At 38.0% G+C, this 23,339-nt stretch overlaps 1 protein-coding gene and 1 long non-coding RNA gene across 3 annotated transcripts in view; one reads left to right on the forward strand and one right to left on the reverse strand.

Moving 5' to 3' along the window:
* Window positions 1-354: 354 nt before the first annotated feature.
* LOC127443532 (polycystin-1-like) overlaps window positions 355-23,339 on the forward strand; it is a 100,650-nt gene continuing 77,665 nt past the window's right edge. The window contains exon 1 of the mRNA XM_051702222.1: window positions 355-904. Coding sequence (XP_051558182.1) covers window positions 636-904 — 269 coding nt within the window. The 5' untranslated portion in view covers window positions 355-635. The remainder of the gene's footprint in view (window positions 905-23,339) is intronic.
* LOC127443541 (uncharacterized) lies at window positions 10,985-23,039 on the reverse strand. Of its 2 annotated transcripts, XR_007897677.1 has the most exons (4): window positions 22,267-23,039; window positions 12,349-12,436; window positions 12,108-12,184; window positions 10,985-12,021 (listed from the first exon to the last, which is right to left on the reverse strand). It is a non-coding gene; the product is annotated as an uncharacterized LOC127443541 (long non-coding RNA). The 2 variants fall into 2 exon arrangements; XR_007897676.1 differs by having other exon boundaries at window positions 10,985-12,184.

A 23,339-nucleotide genomic window follows, 5' to 3' on the forward strand; every position in this document is an offset into this window, starting at 1 on the left:
ATATATTGACCTCCTGAGGTGGACGATCAGCATTTTCCGAAGGTCAAGCACCTCCTTTCACCAACCATTTGATGTAGATGACAAAATTACTCTTATTATTTTTCTTAATTAAGTCCCTCTATCTTATACTATCACTAATTATATATAAATAAATAATTTTAAGATGCATTTCAATTTCATAACAAAATTCCAACAAATTGAATTGAGCAAAATATAAAAAGCAATTAAGCATTTAAATTAGTTAAACAGTGCTCAATTCAATTGGATGGAATTGAAATGCGTAATCCTTAAAAATGATGATGATGATGATGATGATGATTATTATTGAGTGGTTTTCAGAGGAGAAAAGTTGAGATGAAGCTTCATCCAGTGGTGAGCAGCTGCACTGCAGGATGGAGAAGGAGAGGAAGTTCTTTGGGAACTTTTGAGAGTTTTTTTCCCAACTCTGGAGAAGAAGGGAATCTAGTTCTAGAGGGGGGACGTCATTGAACTTGGGGGGAAAACGCAATTTCCAAACGTTGTTTGCTTTCTACATCGTTTCGCTCATGGAAAAACTGGAAAACGAGTGAACTTTCCTCCCCCGCGTCCCGAGGAATACTTGACCAACCGACGGGGCGATGAGATGCGAGTGAGCGATGCCTTGGAGAAATGGACAGGCTGTATTTAAGCGGAAACATGGCGTCTGTCTCCCAAAGTTTGGATTCTTTTCCAGTCTACTCTTTGCACTCTGCTGCCTCGAGGCGCTTTCGGGCGTCACGGGCGACGGGCGAGCGTGCAGTCCGTGTCCGGGGAACTGCTCGTGCGCGGCGGTGGGACCGCAAAACTTATGCGTGGTTAACTGTTCGAACATCGGACTGGATCAGGCCCCAGCTGCGTCCGACCTACCGAGCGACACGCACACTCTGTAAGTCACCGATGCCGTTAAAGTCGCTGAACAGCATTTGTGATGTGAAGTGACTGCTACATGATGGCATGTGTTCTCATGATGGGTGATGTGCTGTTACATTAGTAAACACCGTTAGCAGATGCTCCACTGTATCTATGAGATACTTCAAGTCTAGAATAAGACATATTAAGGGAAACTTGCTTAATTTGAAAAGGCTTTCTCTTAGAAAAACATATAAAGAAAAAAAAAATGTGCATGTGGTATTTCAGTATTTTGCCAAACAGTTAGGACGCTCTTTTATATGTGTGTATATATATATATATATATGTGTGTGTGTGTATTTTTTTTTTTTATTTTTATTTATTTTATTTTTTTTGATAGCCTGATTGTTTCACCAACCTTCTTCAAGGGTTAAAATCAGGCTATTTTGGAATAACATCATATATATTTAATATAATTGTAATTCTGTTTTAAATATTATATAGTAACACTACTAGCTATGATAGTGTTCGCATGAAGGGCCTGAAACGCGCGCGTCAGGAGTTCGCGCAGGTAAAGTCGCGTCGCGGCCCGCGGCAGCAGCCTCGCGCTGAGAACACTGTGTTCTCAACATATTGCGCTCGAGCTCCAGCATGTGTGATTCATTTCATACACACGCCAGAGAGATTTGAAATGCTTTGAGCACCTCTGTTGAGTATATAGGGGAGATTGGGGTAAGATGTGCCAGGTAAGATGTGTCGCCCCTGTGCTTTGTCATGTGACCTTTTTAAAAAATTTTTTATAAAGGGCCCGTGATATAGGCCTATAGCTTCCTTATTGAGAGGTGCATATTGCATTTTGAGAGAAAAGTTTTTATTTTAAATAAATGTTTTTGATTTTTGATTTTTTTACATGTCAAGCCCATTTTCTACATGGCAGATCAAATACATTTTGTCAAAGAAAATGTATCAAGATCTAAAAATATATACATGTTGGTGCAATTATTAATATAGGTTAGATTATGTGGGTATTTCAAGAAATTTCATTTTCATTTGTAATGGTGAAGTTTAAGTAAATGTGTGGGAAAACAGCTCTTGTAGACATGCTAATTTTTCTTTATATATATATATATATATATATATATATATATATATATATATATATATATATATATATATACACACACACACACACACACACAGTACTGTGCAAAAGTCTTAGGCACATACGATGTTTCACAAAAGTATTTGTCTTAAGATGGTTATTTATATCTTCAGCTTTAGTGTGTCAATAGGAAATATAAATGTTATACTCCCAAACATTAATTTAGCAAATAGAAAAGATTAGAATAGAAGAACAGGGAGCCCTGCAACAGATGTCATGGCCCCCACAGAGCCCCCCACTGAATATTGTAGTCAGTCTGGGATTACATGAAGAGACAGAAGCAATTGAGACAGATTAAATAGATAGAAGAACTGTGGTCGAATTCTCCAAGAAGCTTGAACATCCTATCTGCCAACAACCAAGACAAACTGTGTCCAGGTGTATCTAGGAGAATTGGGGCTGTTTTAAAGGCAAAGGCGGTCACACCGAATATTGATTTAGCTTTTTTATGTTTACTGGACTTTGTATGACATTAAGTGATAAATGAAAACTATTTATGTCATTATTTTTGAAGACATCCTCACTATGCAACATTTTTCACCAGTGCATAAAACTTTTGCACAGTACTGTATATATAGACAGATATACATATATTAATTTTGCAAGTTTTTGCACACAGTTTTTTTAAGTTAATCTTAATGGTATAAAATTAAGTAAAATCAACTTCATGACAAAACATTGATTAAAATGAGTAAATTTAACATAAATATTTTAGTAAATACGCTAACTTTTACTTAAAAATATGATACACATCATGGTACTTAAATAAAAGTGAACATATTATTAGAATGTGTCACGTTTGGAACTTTTTTACAAACACATGTTTAATCATGTACCATTGAAATCTCCCACAGAGAGGCTATGAGACAACATCATCTTGCATTACTGGCGATTTAGTGCTGCACACACAGACCTCAACACTTGCTGCACAAAATACAATGACAGTGACAATAAACAGATCATGTTTTTGATCATGAACGGGTAATTTTGAACATCAGACTGCACAAAACAAGATGTCGCAATATGAAAAATAAAAAAGGTGCAAATAAACCTGCAAACATATTGCTCATTAATCATTCAAGCCCAGTGCATGCATGCAAGTAAAATGTACTTATTTTATTTACCAGTGAAATGTAGTCAAATTAGCAGATAAATATGACAAGGTTTTCTACTAACTAGTTTTGATAAATAATGACACATTGTAAAGATAACAAACAATCATAAATTATATTTACTTATAAGCTAGGGCATAAATATTTACATGTTTAAATGTAGAATTTACTTCATATTTTCAAATTAATATTTAAAGTAACATTTCAATGTAAAAGTACTTCATCTCTTCTGCTAAATGTACTTTACACATTTTTGTTTTCAGTGTAGATGTATAGATATTTATAATAAGTTAATGTGAAGCTAAAAGGCACAGATTATCAGTGGGAAAATTGTATAGTGTCTTTATTAGTGTATCTCAGGGAAAAGAACCAGGAGTACAAATAATTGTATCATAAGGAAACTGAAGTAAATAGTTTATGGTATGGATTGAAAATTTGTTAAGGTAAGAAATGAAACTATTTTGGTGAGAGAATCCGCAAAAGTCTCATGCATCAAATGACGTCATGTCATAAATTAGCAAAAGTTATAACCAAACACATTGGAGCCTCCGCCTCTTTCTCTATTCTCCTCCTCTCTGTCTGTCTAGAGGAAAAGATGGGTGGAAAAGGGGAGGGAGGAAAATAGTGAGTCTTGGCTTTTTGAAAGAGATCTTCAGAGGTAGTCGGCATATGTTCGATTATGGCAAAAATCATAATCACGATTATTTTGGTCAATATTGAGATCTTTTTAACAGTGGATTTCCTTGAACTTGAAATGTGAACTGCTTTGTGTAGGGGCGGACACTATTGTCATATAATAATTATTTTATGTTATGTATGGTAGTAAAATAAAGAAAAGCCTCCATTACCATCATTAACAGCAGGGATGCTCACACTCCTATAGAATGAGATCTACCATGTACAATATAGGATATACATTATCACAGTGCCAAAATCTCAGGAGTCTGTAGTGAAATTTGATGATTCTCAATATCAGCTTCAAAACCACAACAAATAATAACACTAATATGTTAATTATGGAAGAATGATTTCAGGTTCTTAATTATTCAAGACTAGTAAACATCAGTAATAAAATAAAAGTAAGAAACAGCAATGAATAGAAATAGATTAAAAATAATAGAACACATTTTCAGTGTTTTTTTAACAGCTTTATAAGTTTTTAACAGCAGTTTCAAGTATTCAAGTAAACATTCAGAATGAAATGCAACATAAAACTACTACTGGTCTTCACTGTGTGATTATAATACATTAATACTTTTTAAAGCTACTGAAGTTACTCAGTGAAGAGCAGTGAGTGTTTTCTTGTTATGATTATTATAATGACACACTAGACAGCAGCAGGTCTGTTATCTTACATTTATTACAAATCTGATATTTTATCATTTTCTCTGCTGTTTACGTTCACTTTAGACATCACTCTCTGTGTTTACATGAATACCTCACAGAGACGGGCATTTTGGCGGACTTTTGAAATGTATTTGACCGTTCAGGTGTGCATTAGCATGAGCATGTTCAGCACACACACATACGCCGCCTGTCAATCAAACAGGGCGCAGCTGTTACTAGATCACTAGTGAATTATCAAATTACGCACTCTTCATTACTGTCAACAGCAGAATAAGAATATGAAGTTTCTCATAAGTGACACAGGCCTACTATCATAAATATAGCCGTTTATTGATGTTTTAATCAGTCTGCTGGTCCGGTCGGGCAAGTAAAATTCTCTTTCACTTGCCCCTTCAAAAATCCACTTGCGTTAATGTCGAGCCCTGATTAAATATTGTATTCAACATTCTCCGATAATAATTGTTTCACTCTGCAGTATAGCTCCTAAAGTAAATGTACGTTGTTTTAAAGGAGCTTTAGATATTATTTTGGAAAACAAGCCAGAAAAAACTTATTTTGTTCCAGTGTGTATTATAATGAGCGAAGACTCTCTCACCTTTATGTTCACTTCGATCCATCTTTAATTCACAAAAAACAAACTTTCTCTTCTTAAGAGCTGCGTATCGCCGATCTTCATGATAAGATACACAGAGTGAACGTGACACATATTTTATAATTCAACACGTCGCGAGCAATCACGTTATAAACTAGCTGCAGCAAACGCGCACGAGTGACGAGCGTCCCCGGAGTGTGCGTTAGCCGCGAGAAGATTCAATCTCTTCCCCGGTCACGTCACGCAACTCTTAGACGAGGCGCTGACCGCACAGGGAAATGCCAGTTTCTGAGTTTATTTTCATAACCTGCTTTCTTATTATTTGAACTTTAATAACGGACGCTTTAAAGATATTAAACACAACAGAGAGTTTCATTGTGAAACGGAATGCGGCACAATAATCGTTTTATCTCGATTATCTTGTTTTCACAATCGTTGGAAGCCAAAATCGTAATTGAAAATAGAATTTGATTAATCGCCCAGCCCTAGTACACACACACACACACACACACACACACACACACACACACACATAGAATTAAGAGCTTTATGGCTTATAGAGTTTTAAATCATTGACCTCACTTTTTCTCTGTGTTGCGACAGCTGCCCAGCGAGCCCTCATATTTAAATCTCTTTTCGTACTTGTAGACCAAAATAGATGGTCTTTTTTTCCACTCTTGAGGTACACTAGCAGTTGAACACTTGGATGCCCTTGACTCAATTTTGTGTCTCATAATCTTCAAAATCTTTTGATTGAAAGGCTTGTGCTTAAATGTTTGTTGAGTTTTGTAGACAAATCTAAATTGTGCCTATGTCTGAATTTCATAGTTTGGATGACTTTACTGTTACTCTACTTTACAGTGTGGACAATAGCAATAATAAAGAATGAGTAGGTATGTCCAAATCTTTGACTGGTAGGGTAGCACAGAATATTTATATGGAGAATTATTTGGCAGACAGCCGTGTCTGTCCCGTTCACAGCTGCTGTGTGCAGGATCACTGCTTTCCTGCTTCCATCTGCTCCTTCATTCCTCTCTTCAGCTCGAACTCAAATACTTCTCTTTTGTCTGGAGTTTTCTTACTTCACTCTTTTTCCTAAAGAGCTTTCTCCTGTTGTCTCAGACTCACTAAAGGCTGTGCAAGAGTCCCAGATAGCACACGTACATCTCCGAGATGTCTGTTTTAGATCTTTTCATCTGGAAAGCATCACAATCTAATAAACATCTTAAAAAGATCAGATTTACAATCAGTCTAAAACATAAATGTCTGAAAGACAACTGTTGAATGTCTTACTGACATCAGAGACATAACAATTGACATACGTCTTATAGTGTGAGCCTTCTTTAGATGCTGTAGAATTATTGAATGCAGACTTTAAGAACTCGTCACACAAACACGTTTTCGTCTTTCACGGAGTTCAAATTTTCTATTTGGATAGAAATGGCTCTTTTTGAAAGGAAACTCCTGTAGTGATTTCCTCTGTTACTGGTCTGTATTGGTCTTCAGTAGTTTGTGCTGGTCTGCACTGGTGTCTACTGCTCTGTGCTGGTGTAAAGTGATTTTTACTGGACTGTAGTGGTCTTCACTAGTCTGTATTTGTCTGCATGGTCTGTACTGGTTTTCATTAGTCTGTGCTAGAGGTCGAACCAATAGTGGATTTTGTAGATACCGTTAACTAAGGTGGTGGAAAAGGCAGATAACCGATTAATCGGCCATTAATTTTTTTTAAACAAATATTCATAGTCTTTCCTTATTGTGATGGGTATGGACATTGAAGCTATAAGAGTCTAAAATCCCAATAATAACTGAAAAGATGAAGATTTGGTGCATAATGCTGGACTTTTAACTCAAAACAATTCTGAAACACACCGGGGACTCTTATTTTGAAATGACGGAGACTTTTCCAAATTAAGCTTTTTATAGCACATACTGTATGTTCGCCAGATGAAGGGTTTTGTGTATATAAATATGTTTTTTAACTAGATGAGGTTTAATGAGAAATAAGGTTTATTACTATTCACAAGATATGAAGTTGAAAGCATGATGTATGTGCTGAAAGGACACGTTTTCATATAGTAACTTTTTATTTTGCATGCCTCACTTCAATTTAAAACACTTGATTATTGGGGGCCTGGGTAGCTCAGTGAGTATTGACGCTGACTACCACCCCTGAAGTCACGAGTTCGTATCCAGGGCGTGCTGAGTAACTCCAGCCAGGTCTCCTAAGCAACCAAATTGGCCCGGTTGCTAGGGAGGGTAGAGTCACATGGGGTAACCTCCTCATGGTCGCGATTAGTGGTTCTCGCTCTCAATGGGGCGTGTGGTAAGTTGTGCGTGGATCGCGGAGAGTAGCATGAGCCTCCACATGCTGTGAGTCTCCGTGGTGTCATGCACAGCGAGTCACGTGATAAGATGCACGGATTGACGGTCTCAGAAGCGGAGGCAACTGAGACTTGTCCTCCACCACCCGGACTGAGGTGAGTAACCGTGCCACCACGAGGACCTACTAAGTAGTGGGAATTGGGCATTCCGAATTGGGGAGAAAATAAAAAATAAAACTTTTGATTATCTAATCAAAATAACAAAATATGTAAGTGAGGATAAAAATCTAGATGAGTATTGTCAATGATGAAAAATTTAGCATTTTAAATCCTGCGTGATTGTTTTTATTTAACCTCTAGAGGCCGCTGTTATTCTGTAGAATCAAGCTATTCTAACTGACAAATATCAGCATCGGTTTTTACCAATATCCGATTGTTCCAAAAAGTAATTATTGGGACTGTGTTATTTGTGTCAATTGCACAAAATAAAGTGGCATCAACTGGCAATACACATAGCCCATGTGTAATACTAGACAAGTTACTTTCACACAGAAATAATCAAAGACTTCAGAATTCAGACAATTTGCTGTTGTAATGGAATGTAAACAACAAATTTTTGTCACTGTAACGTCATCGTGAGCAACAGCTTGTTACAAATAAATAAGTAAATTAATTAGCTACGTTTTCAATGGCAACAAACTTCGGTGCTTCTTTTTCGCCATATGGCCCCATTTTTTTTGGGCCTCAATGATTATGATATTTGTTCTGTTTTTTTTTTTTGTTTGTTTTTTTTAAATCAGATGAACCATAATTTCAACTAAACACTCATTGTAGTCAAGTAGAAACAAAATGTTTAATGCATGAAGTAAAAATCTAGTTACAAATAATGAAAGCATGTTTTCCACAGTTTTTAATTTAAGGATACAAGGCCTAATCATGACAATAAGCCATGTGATGTCATTTTGCAAAAATGTTGCCTCAACCAGCTAATTTTCATGAGATCAGGCTGGTCTGTGTAGCACTATAGTGGTTTTTACTAATCTGTGCATGTCTGTCATTGTGACCATTTCAATTAATTGACATAATTTAATTAATATAGCCTAAATGGACAACAAACTGTGTAAAAATATGCCCTCAGTTCCGTTGAGGAAATAAGGCCCCTTGATTAAAAAGTTAATTTTTGACACTGTTCTGATGTCATTCATGCATTTACTGAATCTGAATTTCGGTGATTCTGGCTTCATGTCTGTTTGTTTTCGCTTCCACTGTGGCTTCATTCAGAGTTATTGAGTCTGTTGGCAGATCTTTCTGTGGTCAAATTGAAACCGCCATCTCTGCCTCAGTCATTTGATCGACTCCCCAGTGCTACTCGCTAATCGTTGTGACAGAGGGACCAAAGGACTTGAGCCCATCGATGACTACATGCTGGAGTAACCCAGTCTGTCTGTCTGAGTGCTTCTGTCCTGTGGCTTTCACATGAACACACTACAGTTTCTCACTGAAAACTGTTCAAAAATAAACATCCATAATGAGATTTATGAAGTGCACCAGATAGCACACAGATTTCTTTCAAAGACCGTGCTGTAATGGACATAACAGTGTTCTCGTCTTGTTGAACTTAGCATAAGATTGTATTACAAAATATCAACATTTTCTTCTTGCATAAGACATTATGTGATTGCACATTGGGAATCCATTTTAATTTGTAACATATTAAGAGATGACAGTGCAGCAAGCATTAATTCCGTCATTTACTGTAAACGATCAAATGCTTTGGGGTTTGCTAATGCTAAATTGAACGCGTTCCTGTTCGTTCACGGTCAAAAGACTATGTTTTGAAATGTAACGCATTTGACTGGGCATGATCCAATACAGAATTCAAAAAATTAAGTATACGGAGTATAAAGGCTCAGGCCTTTCACTTTTTTAATTAGTCTGTGCTTGTCTTTAGTCAATTTTTACTGATCTGTGATTGTCTGAATTGGCCAAAATAAAACTATATTGACCTGTGCAGGTCTGTAGTATTCTCCATTAGTCTGTAGTGACTGGTCTTTAGTTCTCTGTGCTGGTCTTTATTGGTCTTCACTGGTCTGCAGTGGTCTTCACTGACTGTGCTGGTCTGTAATGGTCTTCTTGACTGATTTGTGCTGATTTGTGTTGGTCTTTACGGTCATGTGCTGCTCTGCTGTGGTCTTTATTGGTTTATGCGGGTTGATATTGGTCTTTAATGATGTGTGCAGTCTTCAGTAATCTGTCGTGGTTTCTATTGGTCTTCACTGATCTGTGCTGGTCTTTACTGCTCTAAAGTGGTCCATAGTGTTCTTTACTTGTTTGAGCTGGTCTGTAGTGGTCTTTAATGTTTTTCTCTAGTCTGTAGGGGTCTTTACTGGTTTGTGCTGTCTTGTAGTTGAATTCACTGGCCTGCATTGGACTTTACTGGTCTGTGCTGGTTTATAATAGTCTTCACTGATCTCTGCTGGTCTTTATTGCTGTGGTTTGTAGTGGTCTTTATAGGTTTGTGCTGGTCTTTATTGGTCTTTACTTGTTTGTGGTTGTCTGTAATGGTCTTTACTGGTCTTTACTGGTTTGTTCTGGTTTGTAGTTGAATTCACTGGCCTGCATTGGTCTTTACTGGCCTATGCTGGTTTATAATAGTCTTCACTGATCTCTGCTGGTCTTTATTGCGGTGGTTTGTAGTGGTCTTTATAGGCTTATGCTGGTCTTTAATGTCTTTTGTGTGCTGGTCTTAATGGTCTTTACTGGTTTGTGTGGGTTTGTAGTTGTCTTCACTGGCCTGCATTGGTTTTTACTGGTTTGTGCTGGTCTGTAGTGGTCTTTACTGGTTTGCGCTTGTTTGTAGTAGTCTTTATTGGTTTGTGTTGGTCTGTAGTCGTTTTTACTGGTTTGTGCTGGTATGTAGGTGTTTACACTGGCCTACTTTGGTCTTTACTGCTCTATGCAGGTTTATAATAGTCTTCATTGTTCTCTGCTGGTCTTTATTGCAGTGGTCTGTAGTGGTCTTTATTGGTTTGTCCTGGTCTGTAATGGTCTTTACTGATTTGTGTTGGTCTGTAATGGTCTTTAATAGTGGTCGACCAATATTTCGCCGAGGCCGATAAATCAGCCGATATTCTGACTTTTTTTAATTATCGGCACTGGCTGATAAATTTTCCCATTTGGCCGATTTGTTTCTTGAAGGCACCGAGAATCGCCTGCTTGCATGTGAAGTGACTGAGACATGTAAATGAACAGTCACGGTTTGTTTTGTTGTTACGTGCCATCGTGTTACTACAATAATAGACCGGTGTGCAACACAATGTAATTTAAACGGTCCGCATATCAGAGCCATAGGAGACGCATTTGAGCTGATAATGTTAAAGTGCTCGTCTGTTTCATTCTCCCTCTCTCTCCTCAACAGTTCCCTGTAACTTTTAACTGTCTTGTCTAATGATAAAAGGCAAATATCAATAAAAATAATATCATATACCATCTGCAAATATGCGCATATCTTGTTAAAAACAGATGTAATAAACCAACCTCACAAAACTTCAGCAGATCCAGCATCCTGTGAAACGCTCATAAATCTTCCTCTGAAGCACTTATTCTAACAGTCTCTCCTCAAAAATTCCCTGTAACTTTTCTAATGATAAAAGACAAATATCAATAAAACTTCTATTATATACCATCTGCAAATATGCAGATATCTCTTTTAAACAGAACCGCATGAAAATCAAAAACTTGAGGATCAGAATCAAAAGTTCCTCTGATTCACAAATCATCATGGTCGTTCAAACTGTCAGGAGATTGAGGCTCGCACTGGATCCGAGTCTTTAATGGTTTGCACTGGCCTGCATTGGTCTATGTTGGTTTTGAATAGTCTTCACTGATCTCTGCTGGTCTTTATTGCAGTGATCAGCAGTAGTTTTTATTGGTTTGTGTTGGTCTGTAGTGGTTTTTACTGGTTTGTGCTGGTATGTAGATGTTTACACTGGCCTACTTTGGTCTTTACTGCTCTATGCTGGTTTATAATAGTCTTCATTGTTCTCTGCTGGTCTTTATTGCAGTGGTCCATAGTGGTCTTTATTGGTTTGTCCTGGTCTGTAATGGTCTTTACTGATTTGTGTTGGTCTGTAATGGTCTTTAATAGTGGTCGACCGATATTTCACCGAGGCCGATAAATCCGCAGATATTCTGACTTTAAAGGTCTTTACTGGTTTGTGCTGGTCTGTAATTGTCTTTTTCTGGTTTGTGCTGGTCTTTAGTGGTCTTTACTGGTTTGTACTTGTTTGTAGTTGTCTTCACTGGTCTGCAGTGGTCCTTACTGGTCTATGCTTGTTTAGTATAATCTTCACTGGTCTTTATTGCGGTGGTCCATAGTGGTCTTTACTTGTTTATGCTGGTCTGTAGTGGTCTTTACTGGTTTGTGCTGGTCTTTGTGCTGGATTGTAGTGGTCTTTATTGGTTTGTGCTGGTTTGTAGTTGTCTTCACTGGCCTGCAGTGGTCTTTACTGGTCTATGCTGGTTTATAATAGTCTTTACTAATCTGTGCTGGTCTTTATTCCAGTGGTCCATAGGGGTCTCTGTGGTGGTCTGTACTGGTTTGTAGTGGTCTTCAGTGCCCTGCAGGGGTATATGCTTGACTGCAGTGGTTTTCATTGGTATATGCTAGTTTATAATAGTCTTCACTGTTGTGTTCTGGTCTTTACCTCTTTATGGTGTTCTGCAGTTCTATAGACATTTTCGCCCATTCATCCTTTTTCTGAACTTGAAAATAAAGATATTCCTGTATGGAAAAAGAGGAACAGAAAGTTAGAAAGAGACATACTGAATTCCTGTTCTTTTTTTTTTCTTCACAAATACGATTGAATTATGTCAAGAAGTCAGGAGCTGCCTGTCTGAGTGTGTCTGTGCAAGTGTGTTTTACAAGCTGGGATAAAACTCACTGACCATATGTGCTGCTGGGAGGTTTATTTTGTTGCCATGACAGTTTCACATGATGACATCACCCCCATACAGAAGCTCAGAAAGAGAGAGTCTTAAAGAGAGGAAAGAGGCAATATTTGACATGAACAGTGTGTCTCTGACATTTTAGAACTGTATTAAGATCTATTAGCTCAGGGTTTCTCAACCTTTTGCCCACTGCGACCCACTTTTTTTGAATGCCAGTCATCCATGACCCACCATTTGGGGTTGTTTGATGGAATAAATTAATAGGTACTTAATTAATCTAGTTATGTTTATATGCTTAAAATATAGCAGCCTAATATCTATAGCCCAATATTTGTAGCTTTGGTGCTGCTGGCTGAAGTTTTCAGTCCCTTTTCACACCCTCCACAGATTTAGCATGTTTTAGCACAATGTGAGGACTTTTCAGACGGTCCCTTACCCTCCGTTGGCACAATTTCCAACGAATATCAAGGTTAAATGACGATCTTGAACGATTGATGGATTATTGTAATTGCACAGCTAATAGTTAATGCAGAGAAATGCAGCCTCTTACGGTAGTTTACGTAAACCTGGAGATATTACTCCGATTCGACAATAGAGGTCACTGTTGCCCCAAACCTTCTAATTGGTCATTTGTACTCCCAGCAGACCCACTTTTGGGATGCGACCCAGTGGTTGAGACACCCTGTATTAGCTGAAAGGATGTTGCTTTTGACAGTTGAAGGCACAAATGTTTTTGGAGTAAATTGCTATTAGTAGATATATTTAGGTTAGGGATGGGCATTTTCGAGTAATCTTGTAGTGGAGTACTCTAACCCACAAAAAAACAAGTAATCGATTTCTCGTAAGAGTCTGTCTTGTAATATAACAAGTATGATGTGTACGTGAAATGTATATAAATCTTTTCACAAATGTTACCAAGAACGGTTTCAAAATAAGGTACATTCAACAAACTATGCTTTTCTTTAGGATGCATGAATAAAAATGAAAAGAATTTTATATATATATATATATATATATATATATATATATATATATATATATTCCTTTATTTTTTATGCAGTTGCTAAGGTGTTTCTATGGTGTTCTGGCTGGTTTCTAGGTGGTTACCTACTGGCCAAAGTTAAAAGAGCCCACTACTAGTTTGGGTCGTTCCTTCAATGCAAGTCCGCTTTATTGTCTGCTAGGAAATGCCACTTATAATCATTAGCTAAATGTTTAACCCATTCAGCATAGAACAATCAAGCACTACTTTCTCTAGTTCAGTTCTTAAGAACAGACCTAGACCTTCATGTTCTTCATATGTAAGAGAACTCATAACCCACTGACTCAAGAGACCCCTGAACACCCCCAATCCCACTCAAGACAACAGGTTTAGAAGCTTTAGTTTTGACCTAGAACCTTTGGAATGTTTCTGTTAGACTCAAGCAGAGTTATGCAAGTCATTAGTAGCACGGCTGTGGTTAATTTAAGAACACTGATTCATCATTAACACATAAGTGCTTGTGTGTGTGTGTGTGTCTGTGTGTGATTGTGTTTGGGAGTGTTTTCGTTCCTGTCAGTGTATGGTTCGGTTTCCCTGGCCCGGTCACTCCTGTATTTATCTATCTGTTCATTCCCATGCAAGTAAAAATAACCACTCATATCAAAAACTCTCTCACACACATACACCGGTGTTGAGCAAGCTACTTTGAAACTGTAGCATGCTAAGCTAAAATCTACTCTGTCTTGTAAAGTAGTTCAACTAGAGGCAAGCTACTAGGGCTGTCAAATAAAAATTTAAAATTGGAATATTAGTCGAATTTAAGAAAAAAATGTACATTCGAATGCTAAAACTGTGCATTCGAATTTTGGATGTGTGCCAAGAACTGACAATGACTTCAGATCGATCGCATTCTTTCGCTAAAAAGGCGAGACACAGTGCAACAAATACAGTTTAACAGAAAGCAGGTGTCTCAAGATGCTTTTTAAGTTCTTTTTAATTAGACACAGCATCTAAAACAGTGCTCCTGCATGAGACGCTGAATAAACAAAAACAAAGCTAAACAAGACGTTCATCTAGGGCACGTTTACAAAGAAAAAAATGGATGTTTGCAAAAGTGACGCGTTCAGTGTGAACAGCCCCTTACAGTGGATGGAGGTACTTGGCCGTTGCGTATTGCTCTCTTATACGCGTTTCTCAGATTAAGCAATGAGTTTTTGTCAGGAAAGATGTTCAACTTGGAAATATATGCCTCGAGATCCTCGCGTTCGGTTTCATTCTGTTGTGTTCCACCTGATTGAACAGCCCCTGGCCTGGGCTCATAGTCTGAGCCGCTTCACCACCGAGTTCAGCCGAATACCTCTGCTATCTGGGAATACTGCTACCCTACATACACTGTAATGAATAAAAAACAATGTGATATTTCGCTGTTATTATGAAGCTTGTGTCTGGGGTAGTATACTGTGGCATCAGTACAAGTGTAACACCATGTGAACTGTCTATTGAAATGTTTCCCCTCTCATTTTACTTTTGACATAACATTTGAGAATATGGACTGACTAAAACTTTCTATTTATTTATTTTATGCACATTAGTTGAAAAAGAAATGCTCTTTTTAACAGGAATGTTCTTTGCAATAATATAGTGCTGTATGGTTTATGTATTTATTGCGCCCTCTTGTGGACTAAGGAAACAATGTCAGTTTAAGAATCAGCTGATTTTAAAATTCAAATATTATTTGAATTTTGAAAATATTTAAGGTAAAAATTATAATTTTGTTTTTTTATTTTATTTAAGATTACACAATTAAATTTGAGTGTACTAAATCAACGAATAAGTGAACTGTTTATTTTGTAGCCAGTTTGGAACAGATTCAGTAAAATGAATCAGACCTCCCAACACTACATGAGAGAGAGGACAGTTTAGGAGAGCACTTTTGATTATTACCTCACTCGGCTGTGAAACAAGCTTTGGGTGATCTGTTTGAAACGGGATGACGCTAAAGACAAGTGTAAACGAGGTTCAAAATGTTTTGAAATTTGTCTACTTCAACCGCATTTGAAGGTGGTCAAAAGTGGTCAAAAATGCATGTAACCATGTTGCACTCATTGCGTTAATACTCATCCATTCGAATGCGTTTGAACATCAGCGAAGCACCGCCTACTTGCCTATCAGTCAACAAGAGTTTTAAACTTTGCCGATTAGGTTCTAAAAAGCGCATCAAATCAAATTCCTTTATTGTCACTCAACCATATACACAAGTGCAACAGTGGGTGAAAGTCTTGCTGCTCTAGAGAGAACAGTCTCTAGAATTTACTCAGAATGGTGCCAAAAACAAAAAACATCCAGTGAGCGTCAGTTCTGCGGACGGAAACACCTTGTTGTTGAGAGAGGTCAACAGAGAATGACCAGACTGGTTTAAAATCACAAAGTCTACGGTAACTCAGATAACCACTCTGTACGGTTGTGGTGAGAAGAAATCTCTTAATGCTATTCTGTGATGCGGGTTGGCGCTGTTTTGGCGGCACGAGGGGGACCTACACAATATTAGGCAGGTGGTTTAAATGTTGTGGCTGATCGGTGTATAATCGGATCGTCCAAACCTCATCTTAATACCAGGTATAAACACGCGCCAAAAACAGTAATGTAGCATTTTGTCACGCTACACTGGTACCTGTTATTTCTGAAAAATCTACACTGTTTTGATTGAAAACAGACATAAACACATTTCGCTCTATTCTCCTTGAGTACTGAGTGCCTGGGGAAACACTGAAGCAAATAGACCAAAAAAAAAAAAAAAAAAACAGCACAAGGGACTTTGGTTGAGCTACTGAAAATGGAAGAATAATAACATGCTTTGAAGCCTTTGATAACCAAGTGTGTGTGTGTGTGTGTGTGTGTGTGTGTGTGTGTGAGCAAATGCTTTCTTGAACATGTATTTATTTATGTCCTAGATATATTTGTCCCTGAAACTGTCCATGTTTCTTACTTTTCTGTCCTTTTCCAATGATTCAAGACCAGCTGTTAGTGTCTTCACTGAAAAACCTCATGAAAGTCTTTCATTGATTTGTGGCTTTTAGCCCAAGTCTGATAACCTATTTCAACTCTGTTATGGAAAAAAATCTCACTTTTTTTTTTAAAGAATATTTTATGATCATAGCACACGTACATCTCCAAAAGTCTGTTTTAGATCATTTCATCTGGAAAGAATAACATTTCAATTAACATCTGCTAAATAAAAGATGTATTGCAGATGAGAAAACAACCTAAGAAAAATGTAAACACGTACATCACATTGAAGTCTGAGTACGTGTTCTAACAATATACGGTCGTTATGGGGCATTTTTGCACTGATCTTCAACCCTGTAACATTCAACCCCTAAGGATAGGTAACAGGGATGCCACAAAACTTGTTTTGAAAAAGAAATGTCTAGGGTTAATATTTGTTTTCAATTATAATGTGATTTATTGCACACAGAAAATGACCAAATTATTGACCAAATTAAACCATCGGCAAATCGATTTTAAGCATGAAAACGCAGATATGAAAACCGATGGTTCATGAGGAAAAATCATCGTTAAAGACGTGACAGTTGTGATAGTGCCACTTACCTATACATGATAAGGTAAAAACATCCAAATGCTTTGAGACCAGCAAACTGACTTCTAAGACATCGGTATGGCATCCATTAAGGCTACATGACTGAGTTAAGATTGAAATTGCAATATGGCCTTGTGCGATTATAAAAGCTTGAAAGGCTACATTTAAAAATATACTGCAATCAGTGCTACAGTAAGCGCGTCATTCAGCATTGTGTAAGAAAGTGGCGCCCTCTAGCGGTCTGGATGGCATTTTCCAATATCCGTTACACCGCAATGGACCCTTTTCACGTAAATGTAGCATACTTTTTTATATTTCCAATTTTAAAAATATTGAGTGTAATTTTGTATTATATTACCCTTCAAAAAAATCAGTTACCATAGCTACGATGAGGCTTCTACACAGCTGCTGAGGGAGTGACAGAAAATTTGGCCTGTTTCTCTCTTCTTACTGCTGTTATCCAGCGCTGTATATTTTTATCTTCTTTTGCAAAGCTGTGAAAGTGTAATTGTTGATTTTTTTCTTTTGCTGTTGGAGCAAATGGCTAAGAAAAAATTACATTTGCTGTGGTCCCCCATTCACCGCCGTTTATCCAACTATGACAGATGTGTGAATAAAACTTAAAAGGGTGTTTTGTTCCTTTGTAACGTTTTATTTTTCCATGATGTTCCATTGTGGCTCCCTTTAAATATTTGGCCTGTCGTGTGTTAAACAGATCCAATCCAAGTTCAATAGAAGTTATTTATTGTTAGAAAAAAATCTGTTGTACCTCTTTCTACATTTTTAAAACATAATTCTTGAGCAAAACAGTGGTCTGATGACAATATGCCACCCTCCGCTACCTTTTAATAATATATAAAATTGGTAACGATGTTATATCATGTTTGGTAGTTTATCATTTATTATATTTATATTATTTATTAGGAACATTTTATGTTTACAATTATTTGAAAGATAAAAACAAAAATGTATTTCAAAAGTTTATCTGTTATATTTCTCAATTTTTTCACTTGTTCGCGGCACTGCTATGGGACCAGGTTAAACCCTGGAACCTTTATTTTGGCGTAAAACTGCAGGCAGCCTTTGGGCGCTTCATTCCTATTATGGTGAAATCTCTTCTGTCCACATAAACCTGGTGCACGATTTCTTTTACATTTTGCCCATCTTTAATCACCTTTGTTGCCTTTACTAGTTTATTTTAAATTGTTCTGCAGATGAATTTGTTAAATGAAGGTGAATTTTTATAAGTACAAATATTCCAGTTAATATGAAGTCATAAAAGATGCATTTTATGACCTTTGCTAAAAGAATTAGAAGTAATTAATAGAATTTCTCTCTCTCTCTCTCTCTCTCTGTCTTTCTCTGTTGAAGTTTTCCTCTCTCTCTTCTCTCCTCCAGACAGCTGGACATCTCCTACTGTGAGTATTTAAAAGGGTCGTATCAGAGCTGATAACATGTTATGTAAGAGCACCATAGAAATAGTGTTCATGGTAAAATATTTGCGCCTCTTCTGTGTTTAGACCATCTGTGAGCTCTGGAGTAAGAGGAACCGATGCTGTATTGACAGTAGAACTTCAGTGCTGACGATTCTACAGTGATTTCATGTATAATTCCATATTGAGCAGAACAGAAATCTTGGTTTATTGCACCAACAGCAGTGCAATTGTAGTTTTTCTTGCCTAGTGTACACTACATGACTCAAGCTCCTCTCCTTTGATGTTTTGAGTCAGCGACTGGTCTGCAACGAGAAGTCTCGGATCTCACGACGAATGGCCTTGTTGTGTGCGCGCATTCCTGTCAGTCCCAGACGCTACAACAGTTTTCAAAACTGCTTGATATCTAGACGTCTTGTCATCAGTTGTGCACACTCCCGCCGAGCGAGAGATGACAATGAGCCACAGCCAATGAAATATAGAGAGAGTGCAAGAGGAGGGCAAGGTATTAGAAAGCAGAAGACAAAAAAGAATTTGAATATAATCAAATAAAACCTCACCAACATCTACCTACTCGCTGTTTGTATTATTATCAGCAGTTTTTAATATTTTTTTCCTTTGCAATGGATGCCAAACGAGAGCCGTTCGTTCATGTGTTATGACATGTTATCAACAATAAACTGCACGAGTTTGTGAATTAATTTCATTATCTTAATTTTAAGATGCATTGGGGGGCCTGGATAGCTCAGTGGAAAAGACGCTGGCTACCACCGCTGGAGTTCGCTAGTTCGAATCCCAGGGCGTGCTGAGTGACTCCAGTCAGGTCTCCTAAGCAACCAAATTGGCCCGGTTGCTAGGGATTTAGAGTCACATGGGGTAACCTCCTCATGGTCGCTATAATGTGGTTCTCGCTCTCGGTGGGGCACGTGGTGAGTTGAGCATGGATGCCGCGATGGATGGCATGAAGCCTCCACACGCGCTATTTCTCTGTGGCAACGCGCTCAACAAGCCACGTGATAAGATGCGCGGGTTGACGGTCTCAGACATGAAGGCAACTGAGATTCATCCTCCACCACCTGGATTGAGGTGAATCACTAAGTGACCACAAGGACTTAAAAGCACATTGGGAATTGGGCATTCCAAATTGGGTGAAAAAGGGGAAAAATAATGTTAAGATGCATTTTTGGCGATCCTTTTGAAACGGGACGACGCTAAGGGCAGCTGAAATGGACAGTTTTTTCGGCAGTTCCGTTCGGATTTAAAGGGAAATAAGTGTACGATCAGAAAATGTAAAAAAGCGAATGCATGAATATGTACAATCGTCACACAGAAATGAACAGCACGCACATTAGAAGCTCAGTTACAGGAACTGCGCTAAAATAACTCAGAATTCTGCTCTCAGCATCATGTTTGGGAATATTAAGAGAAACTGTGCTCCGGTTTTTAGCGCTTTCTCGTCTTTTATTTTTTGCACATTATTATCATTAAGTAAAACACAGACGTAATAATTGATGTATGTCCTCATGAAATCAGAGAGACTCTCCTCAAAATCTGAACACAAGTGGTCAAAAGAGATGACCAGGTGTAACGGTGATGTCTCGTTTGTACATTTGTGATCGGATCACCCAAACCTCATCTTAATACCAGTGTACACATGGTCTCGGTGACGAATGGTCATGTAGTTTATACACTACAGTCCTGAAGTGTTCGCACCAGCATGACAAAAACTGGACTGCGAGGACATTATAGCGACCATGAGGAGGTTACCCCATGTGACTCTGCCCTCCCTAGCAACCGGGCCAATTTGGTTGCTTAGGAGACCTGGCTGGAGTCACTCAGCACGCCCTGGATTCAAACTCGTGAGCTCCAGGGGTGGTAGTCAGAGTCTTTACCACTGAGCTACCCAGGCCCCCCCAGACACTTTTTACTTTTGTAAGAAGAAGACTTAAGTAATATTCCAATTTCTCCCTGTGGATTTTTTGTTTTTTAAACTGTTATTAATGACCATTTTTTGAGAAAACTGTAATTAGGTGATAGCTGTCATTGTGTGTGTTTGAGATCACTCCAAATATGGAATGATCTGGAGTGTGTCTGGTCACTCTAGTGTGTGTTTGCTTCTCTGGGAGTCTATGGGAGCTTCATGGCCACTATTTGTATTGGATCTACATCTGATTGTTAAGCTTTTGAAAAAAGGCATCGTTAATCTGAAGATTTTCCTGATAATTAGAGATACACTGGCAGCCAAAAGTTTGGGATAATGTACAGATTCAGAAGGAAATTGGTACTTTAATTCACCAAAGTGGCATTCAACTGATCACAAAGTATAGTCAGGACATTACTGATGTAAAAAAACAGCACCATCACTATTTGAAAAAAGTCATTTTTGATCAAATCTAGACAGCAGCCATCACTGCAATACCTTATCCTTGAGTAATCATGCTAAATTGATCATTTGGTACTTGAAAATCACTTGCCATTATATCAAACACAGCTGAAAGATATTTGGTTCATTAAATGAAGCTTAACATTGTCTTTGTGTTTGTTTTTGAGTTGCTACAGTATGTAATAGACTGGCATGTCTTAAGGTCAATATTAGGTCAAAAATGGCAAAAAAGAAACAGCTTTCTCTAGAAACTCATCAGTCAATCATTGTTTTGAGGAATGAAGGCTATACAATGCTTGAAATTGCCAAAAAACTGAAGATTTCATCCAAAGGTGTACACTACAGTCTTCAAAGACAAAGAACAACTGACTCTAACAAGGACAGAAAGAGATGTGGAAGACCAGATGTACAACTAAACAAGAGGATAAGTACATCAGAGTCTCTAGTTTGAGAAATAGACGCCTCACATGTCCTCAGCTGACAGCTTCATTGAATTCTACCCGCTCAACACCAGTTTCATGTACAACAGTAAAGAGAAGACTCAGGGGTGCAGGCCTTATGGGAAGAATTGCAAAGAAAAAGCCACTTTTGAAACAGAAAAACAAAAAGAAAAGGTTAGAGTGGGCAAAGAAACACAGACATTGGACAACAGATAATTGGAAAAGAGTGTTATGGATCTTAACCCCATTGAGCTTTTGTGGGATCAGCTAGACTGTAAGGTGCGTGAGAAGTGCCCGACAAGACAGACACATCTATGGCAAGTGCTACAGGAAGTGTGGGGTGAAATGTCACCTGAGTATCTGGACAAACTGACAGCTAGAATAACAAGGATCTGCAAAGCTGTCATTGCTGCACGTGGAGGATTTTTTTATGAGAACTCTTTGAAGTAGTTTAAGAAGTTCTGAACATTTTTTTCAAATTATAATAGTAATTTTTCATGTTTTTAATGTCCTGACTATACACTGTGATCAGTTGAATGCCACTTTGATGAATACAAGTACCAATTTCTTTCCATAAGAGCAAAATCTGTTCATTACTCCAAACTTTGGATTTTTTTATTTATTTATTTTTTCAGATATAAAGAGGGCTGCTTGTTGCACATTAGTCTTTGTCAAACATATTTGTGAACACAACTTTGGTAAAGTGTGAACGGCAGGGTCGCACACCAGACGCGTCTGGCGGATGACATGATATGAAAAAATTATTTTCAATATACACACATACACACCGCCAACATTCAGTGTCAAAATGATGCAGTGCCACGGAGTACATCTTGCATAGTTTTGCATTTAAATTCGACCCAATTATCAAAGGACAAAGATTATTTACTCATCCCATCACTGGATGATATATTGTGTATATGTATCTTTCATATAGGCTACAAATTGAGTATGTCGTTTTGTGGATTGACAGCTTGAATGGAAGACATATTCAAGGCTACATACAGAGAAATTGCATAATAAACATCACAGTTTCTAATTGTTTAATTTGCACAGATACACCAGTTTCATACACTAACCTGCAAACTCATCAACGTCACTTTGTTCATTCTTGAAGAAGTTCAAAAACCTTCGTAGCTTTGGAATGCCATCTTCTGCGCTGCATCAGCTCGTCATGTGTGTGTGATGACTGTGCCTTTCCAACCTGCGACCGGCTTCAGTAAATGTTATATCACCCTCTTGTGGTCTCCCAATTCTATTACGCCCGACAAAAGGCCAACTGAGTGAGTTGGAAAGCATGCAAATTAGGCTTCTAATTTAAATGTTGGCTAATTTTAATATATCAATGCCTCAAAAATATATTGATAAAATAACATGCTGATCAATACTTGCTTGCTCTGCCTCTGAATCAATATCCCTTTCCTCTTACTTTTCAACTCCTCCCCTCCAACCAACTGGCTACATTCTGGTATGTAACGGCCACTTTTCACAATCCAGTCAATTCACGATGGATAAAGCCAAGTCCTTGCCTACATCTTTTCTAGTTTTATATCCTGATTCACTCTGAAATATCTCAGATGCCTATGTAGGCAACAGGCAAGGCAGCTCGCTTGGTTTTTGGAACAGATCTTCTCTCTCTTCCCGCCCCTCTTTTCCCGGCAATTGGAAAGTACCCTGTTAATCATTCTCCGGGGATTGATTTCCAGGAGGAGAGGGGCCCACTCTGCCACATATGGCCCAGAATGAAGAGTCCGGCCTGGGTCGGAAAGATCCTGAAAGCACAGCTGAGTAATAAACCCTTAGCGGAGCTGCTCACAGTGGGCGATTGTTCAAGAAAAGCTCCCGAGGTGCTACAGTACCACTCTGGTCTTTATCAGGAGTGAAATACACACACAGTGTGTAAACACACTCGCTCAGACTCAATATTTACACAAACACACATACACTTCAGTTCTTATTTTTACACGCACCTAAATAAATGATGTACATGATTTCACACACACTTGCGGGCGAGTATTGTTCGGCCCCTCCTCTGGAAATTTCAAACATAAACAGAACGGAGCGTGCCATAAAATTCTTTCCTTTTTTCATTCTTTTTTTCTCTCCTCCTGCCCCTTTCTTTTTCCGACAGAACCACAACAGACAGACTGGT

This window comes from Myxocyprinus asiaticus, chromosome 7 (assembly GCF_019703515.2).
Source record: "Myxocyprinus asiaticus isolate MX2 ecotype Aquarium Trade chromosome 7, UBuf_Myxa_2, whole genome shotgun sequence".
Lineage (NCBI taxonomy): Eukaryota > Metazoa > Chordata > Actinopteri > Cypriniformes > Catostomidae > Myxocyprinus > Myxocyprinus asiaticus.